At 38.9% G+C, this 15,672-nt stretch overlaps 1 protein-coding gene across 1 annotated transcript; it reads right to left on the minus strand.

The window, feature by feature from the left end:
• Positions 1-13,794: 13,794 nt before the first annotated feature.
• On the minus strand, positions 13,795-14,462 carry LOC143888911 (uncharacterized). The gene is made up of 2 exons (XM_077393293.1): positions 14,198-14,462; positions 13,795-14,108 (listed from the first exon to the last, which is right to left on the minus strand). The coding sequence occupies exons 1-2, from the start codon at positions 14,460-14,462 to the stop codon at positions 13,795-13,797; spliced, it is 579 nt and encodes a 192-aa protein (XP_077249408.1).
• Positions 14,463-15,672: the final 1,210 nt, after the last annotated feature.

A 15,672-nucleotide genomic window follows, 5' to 3' on the forward strand; every position in this document is an offset into this window, starting at 1 on the left:
GGTTTTCAATGGTTTGGGTTTGATTTTGGGTTTCAAAGGGTTTCATTTAGCGTTTGAAAGGGTGTAAATGTTTTCATCTATGGTTTGAATGGTTTAGGTTCTCATTTAGAGTTTGAATTGTTTAGGGTTTCATAGGGTTTCAATGGTGTGAATGGTTTCAATGGTTTTAAAGGGTTTCATGTAGGGTTGCAATCGTTTCAATGGTTTCAAAAGGTTTCATTTAGGGTTTCATTTAGGGTTTGAATGGTTCCATGTAGGGTTTCAGTGGTTCTGAGGATCCTCTAACAGTGGTTTGAAGTCGTTCGAAGTCCGTACTTTTCATTGATGGTTTCATGTAGGGTTTCAATGGTTCCGTCATGGTTTCAGAGGGTTTCAATTGTTTCGTAATGGTTTCAAAGGATTATAATGGTTTAGGGTTGCAATAATGGTTTAAATTGTTTCAATTATGATTTCATTTAGGGTTGCAATGATTTTCAATGGTTTCAATGGTTTTTTAGGGTTCCATAGGGTTTCAATGGTTTTTTAGGGTTCCATAGGTTTCAATGAGGGTTTATTAAAATTTCATTTAGAGTTTCAAAGGGTTAGAGTTGGTATTTCGGAATTTTGGGTTTCATTGTGGGTTTGAAAGGGTTTCATTGATGGTTTGAAAGGGTTTCAATGCTTTTATTTAGGGTTTAGAAGGGTTTCAATAGCTTAGGGTTTGAAAGGGTTTCAATGGTTTAGGGTTTGAAAGGTTTCAATGGTTTAGAGTTTCATGCATGGTTTCATGGTTCATGCAAGGTTTTCAATGGTTTCATTTAGGGTTTCAATTGTTTGAAGGGTTTCATTTAGGGTTGAGAATGTTGGAACTAGTATTCCATGGAAGTTGGATCCTTGGAACCACATATTACAAAGTTGGAACAAGTATTCCATGGACCCTCTATCCAGTAATACTGGTTTCAACTGTCTAATTTGTGCTTCCCTAGTTCCTCCATCCAGTAAATGTGGTTCCAACTGTCGTATTTGTGGTTTCATGGATCCAACTTTCTACTTTATGGTTCAAACTTTCTAATATGTGGTTTCAAAGGGTTTCATTGATGGTTTTAAAGGGTTTCAATGGTTTCATTTACGGTTTCAAAGCGTTTCAATAGTTTAGGGTTTCAGTGGTGGTTTCAATATTTTCAATTAGGGTTTCATTATGGGTTTCAATGGTTTTCAATAGTTTCATTTAGGGTTTACATGGTTTCATTTATATTTTCAATGGTTTCAATGGTTTGTAGGGTTTCATTTAGGGTTTACGAAGTTGGAACCTGTATTCCATGGATCCTCTATCCAGCAATGTTGGTTCCAACTGTTTAATTAGTGGTTCCTTGGATCTTGTATGCAGTAATATTGATTTGAAGTTTCTAGTATGTGATTCCAACTGTTGTATTAGTGGTTCCATGCATCCTCTAACATTGATTTTTGTACAAACTATGCGAGAAATGGTTTTGTTCGAAGTATCTTCTTTTTGAACTTTTCAAGTATTTTCTTGTTGAAGTATCTTCCCCTCCAAGTATGTTCTCCTGCTTTCTGCAGATAAGGACCGGAAGCGGTTCCCTTTTAACTTTTTGAGCCACTAAAGTCATGCAGCGCGCCAAGCAAAGAAAGAAGAATGTGAATGTGGACGAAGGGTCTTCCACCCGCAAACGGTGTGGGAAGGCTATCCGTGAGCCCTCCCCTACTCCTCCTGCCTCTGACGAGGATATGGGCGATGACGATCAGGACATAGAGGTCGGCTCCCTCGGTCGTATAGAAACGAAGGGCATACTCCGAGGTAGGAAAGTCATTTTTAAAGACCTCGCAGCCTTTGATGTTAAACCCTTATCTGTGGCCTTTGGATGGGTCAATTTTCTCGAAATTCACTGTGACTCGTACCCGACTCTCGTGAAGCAATTCTATGCCAATTATAGATTTGACAGAGATTCGAAGGTCTTCCAATCCAGAGTCAACAATAAAACCATCCATATGACAATTGAAAAGTTTTGTGAAGTCGTCTCTCTTCCCACCACAGGCGATGAAATCTACTTTTGGCCGGGTAATATGGATGACATTACTGCCTGTATAAATGATCCGGTCGCCACCTATAGGGAGCTTGGTTGCGGAGGCCCACCTACTGATGGCTCAACCAACGTATCCTACAATTCCCTCAGCCCTATGTGCAAAGTCCTACACAAGATTCTGACGAGCAATATCACGCCTCGCGGAGGCAATGCTGACATGGTCCGGCCTTTTGAGGCTTTTATTATGCACCAACTTCTTCGCGGCAGGGCCCTTCACCTTGGCTATATCCTCCTTAGGTTCATGGAGGACACCAGGACGAAGGCTTTGGCTAGTCTACCATTCGGGATGCTTCTCACGCATGTCTTCAAGCATGAGATGCTGATACAAGGTGGTGAAGAACGCCTTAGTCCCTCTACTACGTTCAATGCTAAAACTATAAAGGCCATGCTGCTTGATGTACAAGGCGCTGCTCCCCCCTCCTCAGCCGGGTCAGCATTTTACATCACAGGAGTTTGTTGCGCAGGAGCTTCGTGCACATCGTCAGTACCTTGATGGGCAGTTTACTGCGGTTCATCAGCTTGTCGAATCCCATCATCAGGACCAATTGGCGACTCAGCAAGCTTTGACTGGGCTATGCACCGAGGTCTCCACCCTCCGCCGGGACTACGCGACGGCAGTCACCTCCCTCCGCCAGGACTACGGCACGGCGGTCACCTCACTCACTGAGCAGGTTTCTTCACTCAACGACTTGGTCCGCCGTCTGTTGCCCCTAGATCATTAGACCGTTGCTGCTGATGAGAGCTTTACGTGATGACTGTGCAATTATTTTCTTTTTGGTTTACTGTTTCTGGCATGTATATGGATGGTATGTTATTATGGTTGTTGTGCTTGGTATTATGGATAGATGCATGTTATGTTATATATCAGTTTCATATGTTATTATGGATGGATGGATGGATGGATGATATGTTTTTATGGTTCTATTTCTGTGTCTTGGATGCATGGTATGTTTGTGATGGTTGTTATGAATTTTATTCAAGTATCTATATAGCTATGGTTGTTTTAAGTGATTTTTGGTGGTTTAGTTTGAATGGTTTAGCTCCCACTCGTACAGTTTGTTATGGTTGTTATGAGTTGGGGAGCCGTATGTTGTTTGAAGTGATGTTTGCTTCTTTAAATTTGAAGGGATTAGGTACAATTGTCGTAATTGGTGTTGGTGATCTTTACGTATGGTTGTTTTAAGTGACTTGGGGAGCCCTGTGTTGTTTCAAGTGATTAGCTATGGTTTCTTTATCCTTGTTCTTTCAATGGAGTAATACTGTGTTTGAATAGAATAATATTGTGTTTGAAGTGATTGTTGCTGCTTTCTACAGATACGGACCAACTTAAGGAAATTGTGGATCTTTCCCATCAATTATTTGCATCTTCATCATGGTGAGTAACTGTTCTATTTTCCGTTTGCTTCTCCTCGTGTTTCTACCTCAACTGTTTCATAGTGGCATTTTTGCAGGCGAAATATGTCTTATTTAGATGCTATCCGTCACGCTTTCACGAGTCCCTAAAAAAGATTCGGTTATGGGATGCGCACAAGAATTTGATAAAGGAGACCCCATTTACAGATTTGATTCTACAGGAGGGCCTCGAAGATGTGGAGTGCGGAAGAAGATTTTGACCACATTGGTAAAAAAATGAGATCCGAAATGGAAAGCATTTCGTTTGGGACACATTGTAGTCCCGTTTCTAGTTAGTGATGTAGCAAAAATATTAGGTTTAAGTATGATTGGGGAGAGGCCGCAATTAGATTGGTCTAGCATGGATAGTGTGGATGGTTTGAGGTTTGGGGCTCCAACAGCCACCTTTGAGGAGGTGGTAAAGGTTATTCATGTCAATATGGATTCAGACGAAGAAGACTTGGTTAAGTCGACTGTGAAGCATTTGATATTGTTATTCTGCAGCACTGTCTTGTTTGCCCAGAGGGACCAGAAGGCATGTTCATGCCTCTTCCCGTATATTGATCTGCAGACTATAGGAAATGTTGCATGGGCTTATCCCGTTCATGAGTTCTTGGTCAGATCATTAGATTCACATGCTGCACTCCGTGGAAAGGGACATATATTGGGTTGCTCTATTCCTTTACAGGTAATTTTCCATTTATTGCATATAGTTTTTTGTTTCTATCTTATACGGATCTAATCTAGTTTGATATCCGGTATGGTTATTTTAGCATACCACGTTGTGGGCACCTAATTGTCCTGATGCGTATCTGCGTCTATTTAAGTGGACCGCTCAGATGGATACGAAGAAGATGGAGCATAAACAGTTGATTAACCGTATTCTTGATGGCACGGTGAAAACCTCAGAGTATAATGCATGTTGGTCGTTGTAGACACCCCAATTTTCCTACGCTTTAAAAAGCAAAAGATTCGGCAGTATCATCGAGTTTTGAATCCGTATTCAGCATTAGATTAGGCATCCATGCATTTTAGGGTAGATTTTATTTCATTATGGGAGTTTTGAAGTTGATTCGCGATCCTGATTGTCTCTAGGGGGTTCCTTTGGCCTCTGGAAGATGAAATTTCAAGTTTCCAAGCAAATGAAAAAAACCTGCTATTTTTAGAATTTTCAGGGTTTCCCTCTTTTTTGCCTATTTTGCACTGCAGGGGTATTTTGGTCATTCCCGATGTGTCTCGTTTGACCCCCGAGTTATATTTGAGAAATCTTGAGTGATTTTACAAATTTTGAAAAATCTGCTATTTTTAGAAACTCATGGGGCTTCCACATATTCATCATCTTATGGATATTTCAATCATTTCTCATATGTTCAAAACCATCTCGAGGGTACGGCTGATGGATTATGAGTAATTTCGTAAGATTTGGGAAACCTACTAAATTTAGATCTCTCAAGATTTTTTCTTAGTCTTACACTTCGGGGGTATTTTAGACATTTCCAAACATATCATATTTGGTTCCTAAGTTGTGTCTAAGAAATCTTAAGCCCGTTCATAAATTTTTGAAAATCTGCTATTTTTAGAATTTCTCAGGGTTTTCCCTAGTCTCACCAAATTCTAGCACCTCGGGGTAATTTGGTCTTTTCCTGTGTAATTCTTTTGATCCTTGAAATATGTCTGAGAGATTATGAATGATTCCTGAATTTTGGAAAACCTGCTAAATTTAGAATTTCTCAGGAGTTTCGCTTAATTTGAAAATTCTAAGTGTTGAGGGCATTTTGGGTATTTTCAGGGGATACCAAATGATCCTGTTTAATATTGCTCACCGAGAGGACCCAATTTTAAAAGTTTCTATTTTGAAGTTTGACCACAAAGACTTTTCATTTTAAATTTTTCCCTTTAGGGGTGAATCAATCTGAGGGTATTTTGGTCGCATTGTCTAATAGTCAAATAGGGGCATTTTGGTCCGAAAAGTTATTTTCCAAAAAAGATGGTCCGATCATGTGTGAGGGATGCACCATAAATGTCAAATGGGTTGGGTCCATATATTGAATGTTGAATTTAGAAAGATTTTATTGATTTTTTACGAAAAAACCCGAAACCCGTGTGAAATGGCCCATTGGGATAAAGCCCGCAAAGATGGAGCTCATGTGGGTTCACCCATATGGGTCAACCACCATGGTGGGCGGCCTACATGGTTGACCCACATGAGTTGAGCACCCAACCTTGATGATGTCACAATGGTGACATCATATTTGTTAAAAGAAAAATAAAAAGAGTAAAAAATGAAAAGAAGGAAAGAAGGAAAAGATGAATGATTGCTTAAAAATATTTTCTTCCAAAGAAGCAATGTGGAATGAGAATAGCATGTCTTGATTGACAAGAAATTAAGATTGGAATCAAATCCAATTTGGAAACAAGAAAGAAAGAAAGCAAGAGGAAAAAATTGGAAACAAGCCAAAAAGGGAGCTCTCACATTGGAAATTACTATTTCTCTCTTAACCCTAGCTTTTTTTGTATAAAAATCAAATTAAACAATCCTAGAAAAGATTGAAAAAAATCCAAATTCGTCCTTTTTCTCTCTCCTCCCAAGAAAAAAAAAAACCTCTTCTCTCTTGAAGTGTGTTCATATCTCTCAAGGGTTCTTCACAAAAGGGATTCTTAAAATCCATTTTCTTCTTCAACAAATCACATATCAAGGATCTTTGGTGTGTTCTTTGGGTCTTCTTTATCATATAAAACGGTGCGACAAAGCGTATACCTCGGATCTACGTACCCTAGAGACAAGGAGCGCGATCAACGGTATGATCTTTATCTTTGTAATATCAAAAGTAGAAAAACATGCCAGGATTTTACTTTTGATAGATCAAATCAATGAATTTTTCCTTGAAATTCCAGTATGTTATAATATAGATTATAAGTTTCAAAATTCAAAATTTCACGAAAAAATTAAATTTCCTCCATTTAATAATGATTTTCTTTCGTTTTTTATTCAATATGGATTTAAATCGGATTATCAAAGCAAGTGTTAGAAAAGGTGGGTTTCTTTTGAAACTGATATTTTTTTGGGATTTATATAAAATAAAATACTACAGGAAACTTAATTTTCAGTCACGGTTTGGCCATTTTAATTTTCATTCTATTTTTCAAACAATAACCCCGAAAGAGGTTATTTCTTGATGAACGAATCCAGAAGTATATCAAACCATGTCCAAAATTTGTGAAATCTTGTTTCCAAACCAATATTTTGATTTCCAGAACACCCAAAAATTTTTGAATTTTTTTTGAATTTGTTTAATCCGGTTTTAAATTATTTTAAATTTCGGCCATTTTTAATAAATATCAGAATGTTTTACAAATTGATGAAACTCTCCAGAATTAATGTTCAATAATAAATTGAAATTCTCATAAAATTGTTTTTTTTGAAAAAAGGGTTTTTTATTTGTTTTCTAATCGCTTCTTCGTTTTACGTTCCGTAATTCGTTTTCGTATTAAATTAGTAAATTTTTGAAATTTTTCTTTACAAACCAGTAACTTTGGTTACTGGAATGTTAGATAAAAATTTTCAATTGGTTTTGCAAAGTTTTAATATGGTTTTGTAATTTATTTTAATAAATGGGTTTCAATTCCTAGGAAACAAATTTCCCTTTTCTATTTAAAAATCAATTTTATGGAGGAGATTTAATTTTTAAGTTTTAAAATTTTGATAGAAAATTTTATAATCTATTATATATTTAATGAAATTTTTTATTTGATTTTAGGATACTATTAGGTTTGGTTTTTAAGTAATTCTTTGGTTTCATCCGATTTTTGTGTGAATTTCAATTGACATCACATCATAATAAAAGTCCATGAAATTCATACCGTAGTCTAATCTCATGATTATCTTTATTCTGTGAAAGTTTGGATTAATATGAAATTGATATGCTATAAGTTACTGTGTTAATCTATGAACTAATTTGAATTTTGAGAAATTGGAAATTGATATCAAATCTTAATGAAAATTCATATAAGTTTTCCAATAAGCTATAATAATCTAGATCTCTATTCGGTGAAATTTTGGATTAATTTGGAATTGATATGCTATAAGTTATTGTGTTAATCTATAATCTGATTTAAATTTTGGAAAATCGGAAATTGATATCAAATCTTAATGATAATTCATGAAAAGTTTCCAGTAAGCCACAATCATCCATATCTTGTTACTGGAAAAGGATCAGCTGATTTGGGAATTGATTGCTTAGGGTTTCTGTGTAATCCTAGTAATCTGGTCTTAATGTTAATAAATCATAATTTAATAGCAAATCAACACAAAAGTCAGTAAAAACATCAAACAAATCTTAACTTTACATCATGAATTTAATCCCTAACTTTTTTGAAGCAGAAACCTTAGGGTTCATAGATCTCCATTGTAAATTCACTATACCGCGGTAGTCTAACTGCCGAGATCGTAACCGTAATCGTATACTAATTGCGATTAATCCTGCAAAATTGGAGTGCGTAAATTATAGTATGATATTGGCTCCGAGGTCCACTGTCCACCGAAATGCTGAGAAATATGCCAGGCAATAAGATACTATAATTTACGTGCTAAATTATACAAGTGTTGAGAGCACAATTCCCTTCCATGGTTGTGATTCGAGGCCGAAACTTGCGAACCATAGAGCCTTTGATATTCCTTAGATGTTTAGGAATCCAAAATCCTCAAAAATCGAAAATTATTAAGTTTAACAAATCGAATTAACTCGATCCGCGTCTTAGGAGCCGTTGGATTACGGTCTCCTATTGTAGGAACCTTTAGGGCCCCTTAGGAACACTTACGTCTCGTTGTGTCCTAGGTTTTAGGGAGTCCTAGAGTTAGGAGTCCAGCCTCATCACGGTCGTTTGCTATGGATAGCAACCGTGCCAATAGATCTAGTTACACTAGTCACCCCTTTTTCCCATAGGACAAGCCTAGTTACCTAGGATGTAGGTTCACTTGCATTAGTCAAAGGGATGTCTTGCACTTAGATAGGACCATATAGCATCTTAAATGAAGTCCTAGGATAATAAAATCTTCAACTTGAACTAAATAATTTATCTTAAACTGTTAAAACAGTAAATTCAGTCTAGATCGTGTCCTAGATGAGTTAGGCATAAGTAGGTTAGTTCAGGTGCACCGAACTACGATCGACTATGATTCCAGTGAGGCTGGGATACGTAGGCAACTTGGATACTTGAGTGGCATACCAAGCCTGAGTCGGCTCCACACATAAGTGGTGGGATTTTGTACATTAATCCTTAAATTAAAAGTAATTAAATCACTTAGGACTTTCCATGAAATTAAAATTTTAGGAGAACTTTCACTTAGATTGAATTCAAACAAATTAAGAAAATCAAGATACACATTTAGGAATTACACTGAAATTAGATCTTAGGATGCATGTCATGTAGTTCGCACATTAATATAGAGTTAAATGAGCAATTTAAAAGAAATTCAAAAGAGTTAACTTTTGGAATTGAAGACCGATTATCGGGAAGGAACGGTGCATGTGGTGGTAACTCCCCATACCTTCCATTCTCGTAACCAGGTAACGAGTCTAGATTTCTGATCAATTATGGGTCCTAGATCCCTCATCTAGGTGGCGACTCTGTCACTCTCTTTTGCGTGGAATTTGGATTGCCGTAGTGATCCCAAGTTCACGGAAAAGATGAATTAAATCACACCTTGCTAGGCTCGGCGGCTTACCCCTGCCCTTATGGGTATTGGGTTGCACGTTTGTTTGCACCCTATGGCTTGGTTGCTACCTACTTGGTTGGGTAATTAAAATCAATAATAAAAAGCACACACCATTTGCGTGGGTACGAGAGACCAAGAGAGAGTGTAGCGCCTCGCGCGCTCGCGACCCTGTCGCGGGATCGGGTCCCACAATCGTTGTATGTCTTTCGTGTTATTTTTTATAGTCGTATTTGTAATGAATAATATGGAATGAATTCCAGGTGGTTAGGAGGGTCGAAGCTGTGGCAAGAGAAGAATCTCTACTTGTCGTCAATGATCAAGACGACGATGCTGGTATTCCTTGCGATTCAGTCAGTTCAATTGTGGTTGCAGTGGGGGATTGCATGGGTCCAATTGTGCCTTTACTGGGGGATCCAATGGGGCCAACTGCGATATATCAGAAGAGGGAACGAAGGAGGAGGAGTAGGAGAGGAAGAGGGGAACATGAGAAGTCTGAGGTACATGAATTCGTTACAAAGAGGTCAATGAGGGATGGCATGGGTCCAATTGTGCCTGTAGTGGGGGATTCAATGGGGCCAACTGCGGCAGAGCAGGGGCGGGAAAGAAGGAGGAGTAGGAGAGGAAGAGGGGCACATGAGAAGTCCGAAGTAGATGAATCTGTTAGAAAGAGATCTTTGTTGGAGAGGATAGGCAAACTTGAACGTGAAATAAGGGAGATAAAAACTCATTTGTTTGGGAGAGATTCGAAAAAGAAGAAAGGTTTCGAGTTAGGGAATGATGTCCCAATGAAGAGAAGGACAAAGAGGGAAGGTCCAGAAGTGCTTCAAACAGGAGAGGCTGAAAATAAAGATGGGGAAGCCGAGATAGTGAGTGACAAGGGGGAAGTAGGGGATGGTGTTTTTGTAGATGATATGGGGAAATATTTGGTTGATGATAGCGTAGAACATATCTCTATTGATAGCCTAATTACTCAGGATGTCAGGAATGCTGCAGCTAATATGGTTGCTATCTTGGTTGATAGTCCTGATATGAAGCCCAGTCAGAGTAAGAAATCAAATAAGAAAGAAGATAAGAAACTAATTGGGAGCATTGAAAAAAATGTGAAGCAACGTCGAAGGAGGTTACAACCTAGTAGAGCACCCAGTTCACCGTATGTCATAAGCAAGCGGAACAGCAATGATGCTCTTCGCAATGTCACCGGGCTTGCAGTGATGAAGGTGGATGCATTGGCAGCGCTACAACCTTCGTAAATTCCTTACAACCTAGATTGTTTTGGAATTCTATTTTGTCTGATTCATTTCATAGATAGGTTATTTCAGTAGAATTATATGAGCTAAGGTCCATAGAGGGAGATGATTTTTTACTGGATTTGCAGTGACAAAGTCATTCAAAGTGATGGGTACCACATCTGTAAAGAAGACTTGCTTATACTGACCGATCGTAGAGGGTGGTTATCATCTCCGGTAAGATGTTATATGGTTCACTTAGTAACGTAAATAGTGAATAATGCGTTGCTACACATTTCTTCTTAAGTTCCTTCTCGTTAACCTATGGTCTGTTCTGTAGATTGTTAATGTATATACGGACTACTTGAACTTGCAGGACGAATGTTTGCGAACAAAACAAAAGGGAGCATGCATTTGCCTTACTACCCATCTAGCTGTGAGATTAAATTGACTTATAAGTAATGCTTTTTGTATTTGAAGTTGCAGGCAATTCTAACATTTGTTTTTGTGGTTGCAGCAACTTATACTTGACGAAAGATGTGAACATCCCGATGTATGTTCGAGATTCGTAAATTGTCTACAGAACATCCCACTTGAAGAGATACGAAAAGTACTCATTCCAATTAACATAGATATGATTCATTGGGTTTTTCTAGTGTTGGATATGGGTCATCGTACCTTCCTTCTTTACGATTCTCTAGTCGCTCGCACGGATTCTAGAAGGGTGCAACCCCTTGTGAGTACTACCCTAAACTTGATTCGTAGGCCAAATATTAATTAATTTGGGCTGACTACTGCCGTAACGTATGGAATTATTGATTTGTAGATCGATTACCTTGTTCAATGGTTCAGAAGGATGAAAGACAGTGATATATAAGTGCATCCCCCATTGATGTAGTGGCCGATCGGCCCCTACAAGCTGACAGATATTTTACGTGCAATTTCTTAAGTTTAGGAAACCTCCGTAAACAATTAATTCTTATTGTTGCATATATTCTTCATGTTTTGCAGCCACGACTGTGGGCTTTTCGTTTTGAAAGAGATGGAATACATCAGCCGTGACGCTAGCCTCGATTTTACCCAGAAAGATATTATGGCTATGCGAGCTTCTCTACTTTCTGAAATGTTGAATGGGGTGTATGAGACAGTATCCCTGTAACTTGTCGACACTCTTACCTGGGAGACATTGTTGTTGGTTGTACACTCTTACTTGGGAGACATTGTTGCTTTAATCACTTTGAGGGATGACTTGTACCCATTGTTTGTATGTATTATGGCTGCTGTTTTGTAAATAAAATATACTTGTACCCATTGTCTCTATTGATAGCTTAAACAGTTACATGTAAACCCCCTTGTGGTTTGAATTTGTATAAGGTAGCCCCCTCTTTGAAACACATGCAATGCTAATGAAGACCCCATACACCAATCCGAACCCCATTCCTGAATCCAGTTGAATGACCATTCTATTGGACTCCATTCGGAAGTCCGAAAGGTTGTTCGAAACTCCGAATCGGAAGTCCAACCAAAGTTTCGGACTTCCGAATGGAGTCCGGTAAAATGCCTAATATACTGGACTTCATTCAAAAGTCGGAACTTTCGTTCGGAAGTCCAACAAAAGTATCGGACTTCCGACTGGAGTCCAGTGAAATGGCCATTCTACTGGACTTCATTCGGAAGTCCGAAAATTGTTTCGGACTTTCGAACAAAAGTTCGGACTTCCGAATGAAGTCCAGTAGAATAGGCATTTCACTGGACTCCAGTTGGAAGTCCGATACTTTTGTCGGACTTCCGAACGAAATTTTGGACTTCCGAATGAAGTCCAGTACAATGCCCAGTGTGCTGGACTCTATTCGGAAGTCTGAATCTTGGTTCAGACTTCTGAGTAGGGTTACGTAGTCATTGTTGGTCCACAGATGGAAGGGTTATGATGATCCGATGATCCAAACAATGTGGGCCCATTGAGTTTTCGGTCATGTTTGGATTCAGGTATGGTGTGCGGAGGGATGTATGGGGTCTTCATTAGGATTGATTGTGTTTCAAAGAGGGGGCCTACCTTATACAAATTCAAGCTACACCAATTTAGACTCTTCGAACCCCAATGATATTTCCAACACCAATGATACATTACCCATCACTTTTACAACCAATAAAATACTATTAAAATGTATGAAACAGTACTGGACTCTTGGAACCATAATTTACAGTCTTGGAACCAGTATTTTTAGTGGTTCTGAGGCCTACATAATGGTTCCAACATGTTTAAAACACCTTTACAATAGTGATGATCAATTGTACAACCAATTTAATACTATTAGAATATCCCGAACTCAACTTGTACTCTTGGAACCAATTTAATACTATTAGAGAGAGAGATATAGAGAGATAGAGATAGAGAGAAAAAGGTAAACATAAAATCAATGTACAGTTCCAGCCAAATAGTGGCTACAAAAACGTTTAATTTCTACCAATTCCGTGTGAGTAAGTATCATGTACAAAAAAACTAACAACTCGATCCCTAAGCAAAGAAAGGAGGTGCGAAGGACACACTGGACCTATAAGAGAAACTTGCAACAATCAATAAAATGATGGGTTTGATATAGAAATCATATCGAGTGAGTAATATTGGAACATACCTATTTTCTGTGGGTGCGGATGGACCGATGGGAGTCATATTTAACTGACGATTTACGAGGGGAGAATTTTTGCACGTTCTTTTGTTGTGTCCAGGTTCCCCACATGATTTGCAGTTGTGATGTTGTCCAAATTGCAGCCCTCTTTCCATTGGTACTTTTTTGGGTCGCCCAGGCTATCTTCTTACTCGTGGTGGCAACACTACTTCTAAAACATGGGATGGCTCCGGCCATTGTGTTCGATCTAAAGTAGGGTGAATCACCTCTTCATATGTAGTCCGATAAGTTGAAGCCAAAAACCAATCCTGGCAGTACCTATATTTGTCCAGCTTGTTTACTCCCATGGCTGCTGTGGCATGCCCACACTGCAATCCCATCGTTTGAAAAAGACCACACGTACACGTTTTCTTCTCTAAGTCCACACGATCCGTATTAGTTGATGATATCACTTCATATTCATTCCAACTACACGGCCGGGGTGTAAACTTACTGCCATACAGACATGATCTGTTTAACCATTTTTCTGCATTATGGGTCAAATGCGTTTTTCATTCAGAAGCAGCCTTGCGGCGAAGGTGGAAGTAGTCTTGTACTTTCCATCTAGTGTGATCGACTAGAGCCGCGATCGGTAACTCCCGTACGCCCTTTAATATGTTGTTGAAGGACTCCGCTGCATTAGTTGTCAACATATTCCACCTAGCCACTTTAAAGTATACATTAGCCCAGTTTTCTTTAGGAATCTTAGATATTCATTTCTCTGCTTTTGCATTCTTCGCTTTATTACATTCCATCGTCTCCCTATAGTCTCTCTCCCTTAAAGCATATGCGGCTCTCGAAAATAGTTTACAAAGTATTTGACTCTTAAAGGTCTTCAGGAAATTGGCATTCAGGTGACGAATACAGTAGCTATGGTATGATCCCGGCAATGCTTCGTCTATAGCTCTAGGCAAACCCTTCATCCGATCAGAGCAAATCGTTAATTTGTTGTTGTTTTTTTCTGCTGGTATCACCCTCGTGAATACAGTAGCTATGGAGTAAACAAAGTTTCTGCTGGTATCACCCTCTGGCAGAGTAAACGAAAAAACCATAGCCAGCTTTCATACATCTCATTCTCAACCACTGCATATGCTAACGGAAATAATCCACCGTTACCATCTACTGCAGTCGCAGCAAATAAAATTCCTTTATACTTGCCTCGCAAATGTGTCCCATCAATTAGTATCAGTGGTCTAATTGTTCGACTGAAGGCGCGTATGCTAGGGCTGAATGACCAAAATAAACGACCAAATGTATGATCTCCACCCCTCCATAGCTCCCGACTTCGATATACACGCATAATGGTGCTAGGATTGCATCTCTCCATCTCTTGAGCATATGCAGGAAGGATGCGGTAAGACGCATCGGCATTTCCACACATTATTTCGTGTATAATGACATTCGCATTGAAAGCCTTCGCATAGCTTATGGTTATACCCCACTTATCCTTGATGTATGCTCTTATCAAAGTAGGCCTTACGTCTCCTGGGAGGGGAAATAACCCAAGGCAGGTGTTTGCTGCCCAAGCTGGTGTGACAAGGGGATGATCATTACCCCTCAAAGTACGTGAGCATGTATGCTCTAGCACAAACCTTTTTACCCTAACATGATCCAAATAATTTCTCCCACTGATTCTGAAGGGGCAACTTTTATCCTTGCATCTAACGGCATACTTTGTAGGCTTTGAGTCTACTGGAATGAATACAAACTTCCATACAATTGCATACTCTTTGACTTTGTTCTTAAATACTTTCAAATTTGGGAGATTCTCCCCACCTTGATCTCCTCAAGTCCTATATGTCCCTCATTTAATTCATCTACAACCATCTCATCTACTTCCAACAGCTCCCTTGTATACGTATTACAGAACGGGTCGCCCACAACGTTCTGTACACCAACGAGGGGGCATACACCTTCGCACTCATCTTCCTTACCAAAGTCACCTTTGCTCTCACTGTCCTCAACAAAGTCATTATCACCAAATGCATCATCACCCTTTGTACTGTTACCATCCCCGCATTTAATGCCATCACTAACATGCATATCACTATGGAAATCCCTGCTGAACTCTTTCTCTATCTTGCACGGTAAAGACTACGTTAGAATGAATATTGTATGAGACAAACATAGAACTAGCCAAGTAAATGTAATTACTAATTAGAAGATTACATGGCAGTGCTCTTATGTTGAGTTGTATTTTCCCCTGTCTCATTAAAAATAGGGTCCTCATAGTCTTGGTTCAAGTCCACTGAATATCTTTTTGGATTCCGACCAATATTGGTATCTTTTCGGATTCCGCCCAATATTGGTATGTTCTTAGGACCACCAACGTCATTTCGAATAGGTGTTGCCGAGGCTGCACGGATGGAATAATTTTTGGGGTTCAATGCCGGTTCGAGAGGAGGAGAAGAAGGTTCACAAATATTTCCATATAAAATAGGATCTTCATAATGTTGATGTCTATCCACTATATTCCTGAGCAATGAAAAATTTCACATGAGATAATAGTGTAATGGAATGAGAGTTCAAAGAATAAAAATTTCCACCTGAGTTAATATTTTACCTTCGGATGGGGATCGGTGCAGAACTAA

Source organism: Tasmannia lanceolata, unplaced genomic scaffold (assembly GCF_043159265.1).
Source record: "Tasmannia lanceolata isolate RefF3 unplaced genomic scaffold, GAP_Taslan_0.1 ptg000012l, whole genome shotgun sequence".
Taxonomy (NCBI): Eukaryota; Viridiplantae; Streptophyta; class Magnoliopsida; order Canellales; family Winteraceae; genus Tasmannia; species Tasmannia lanceolata.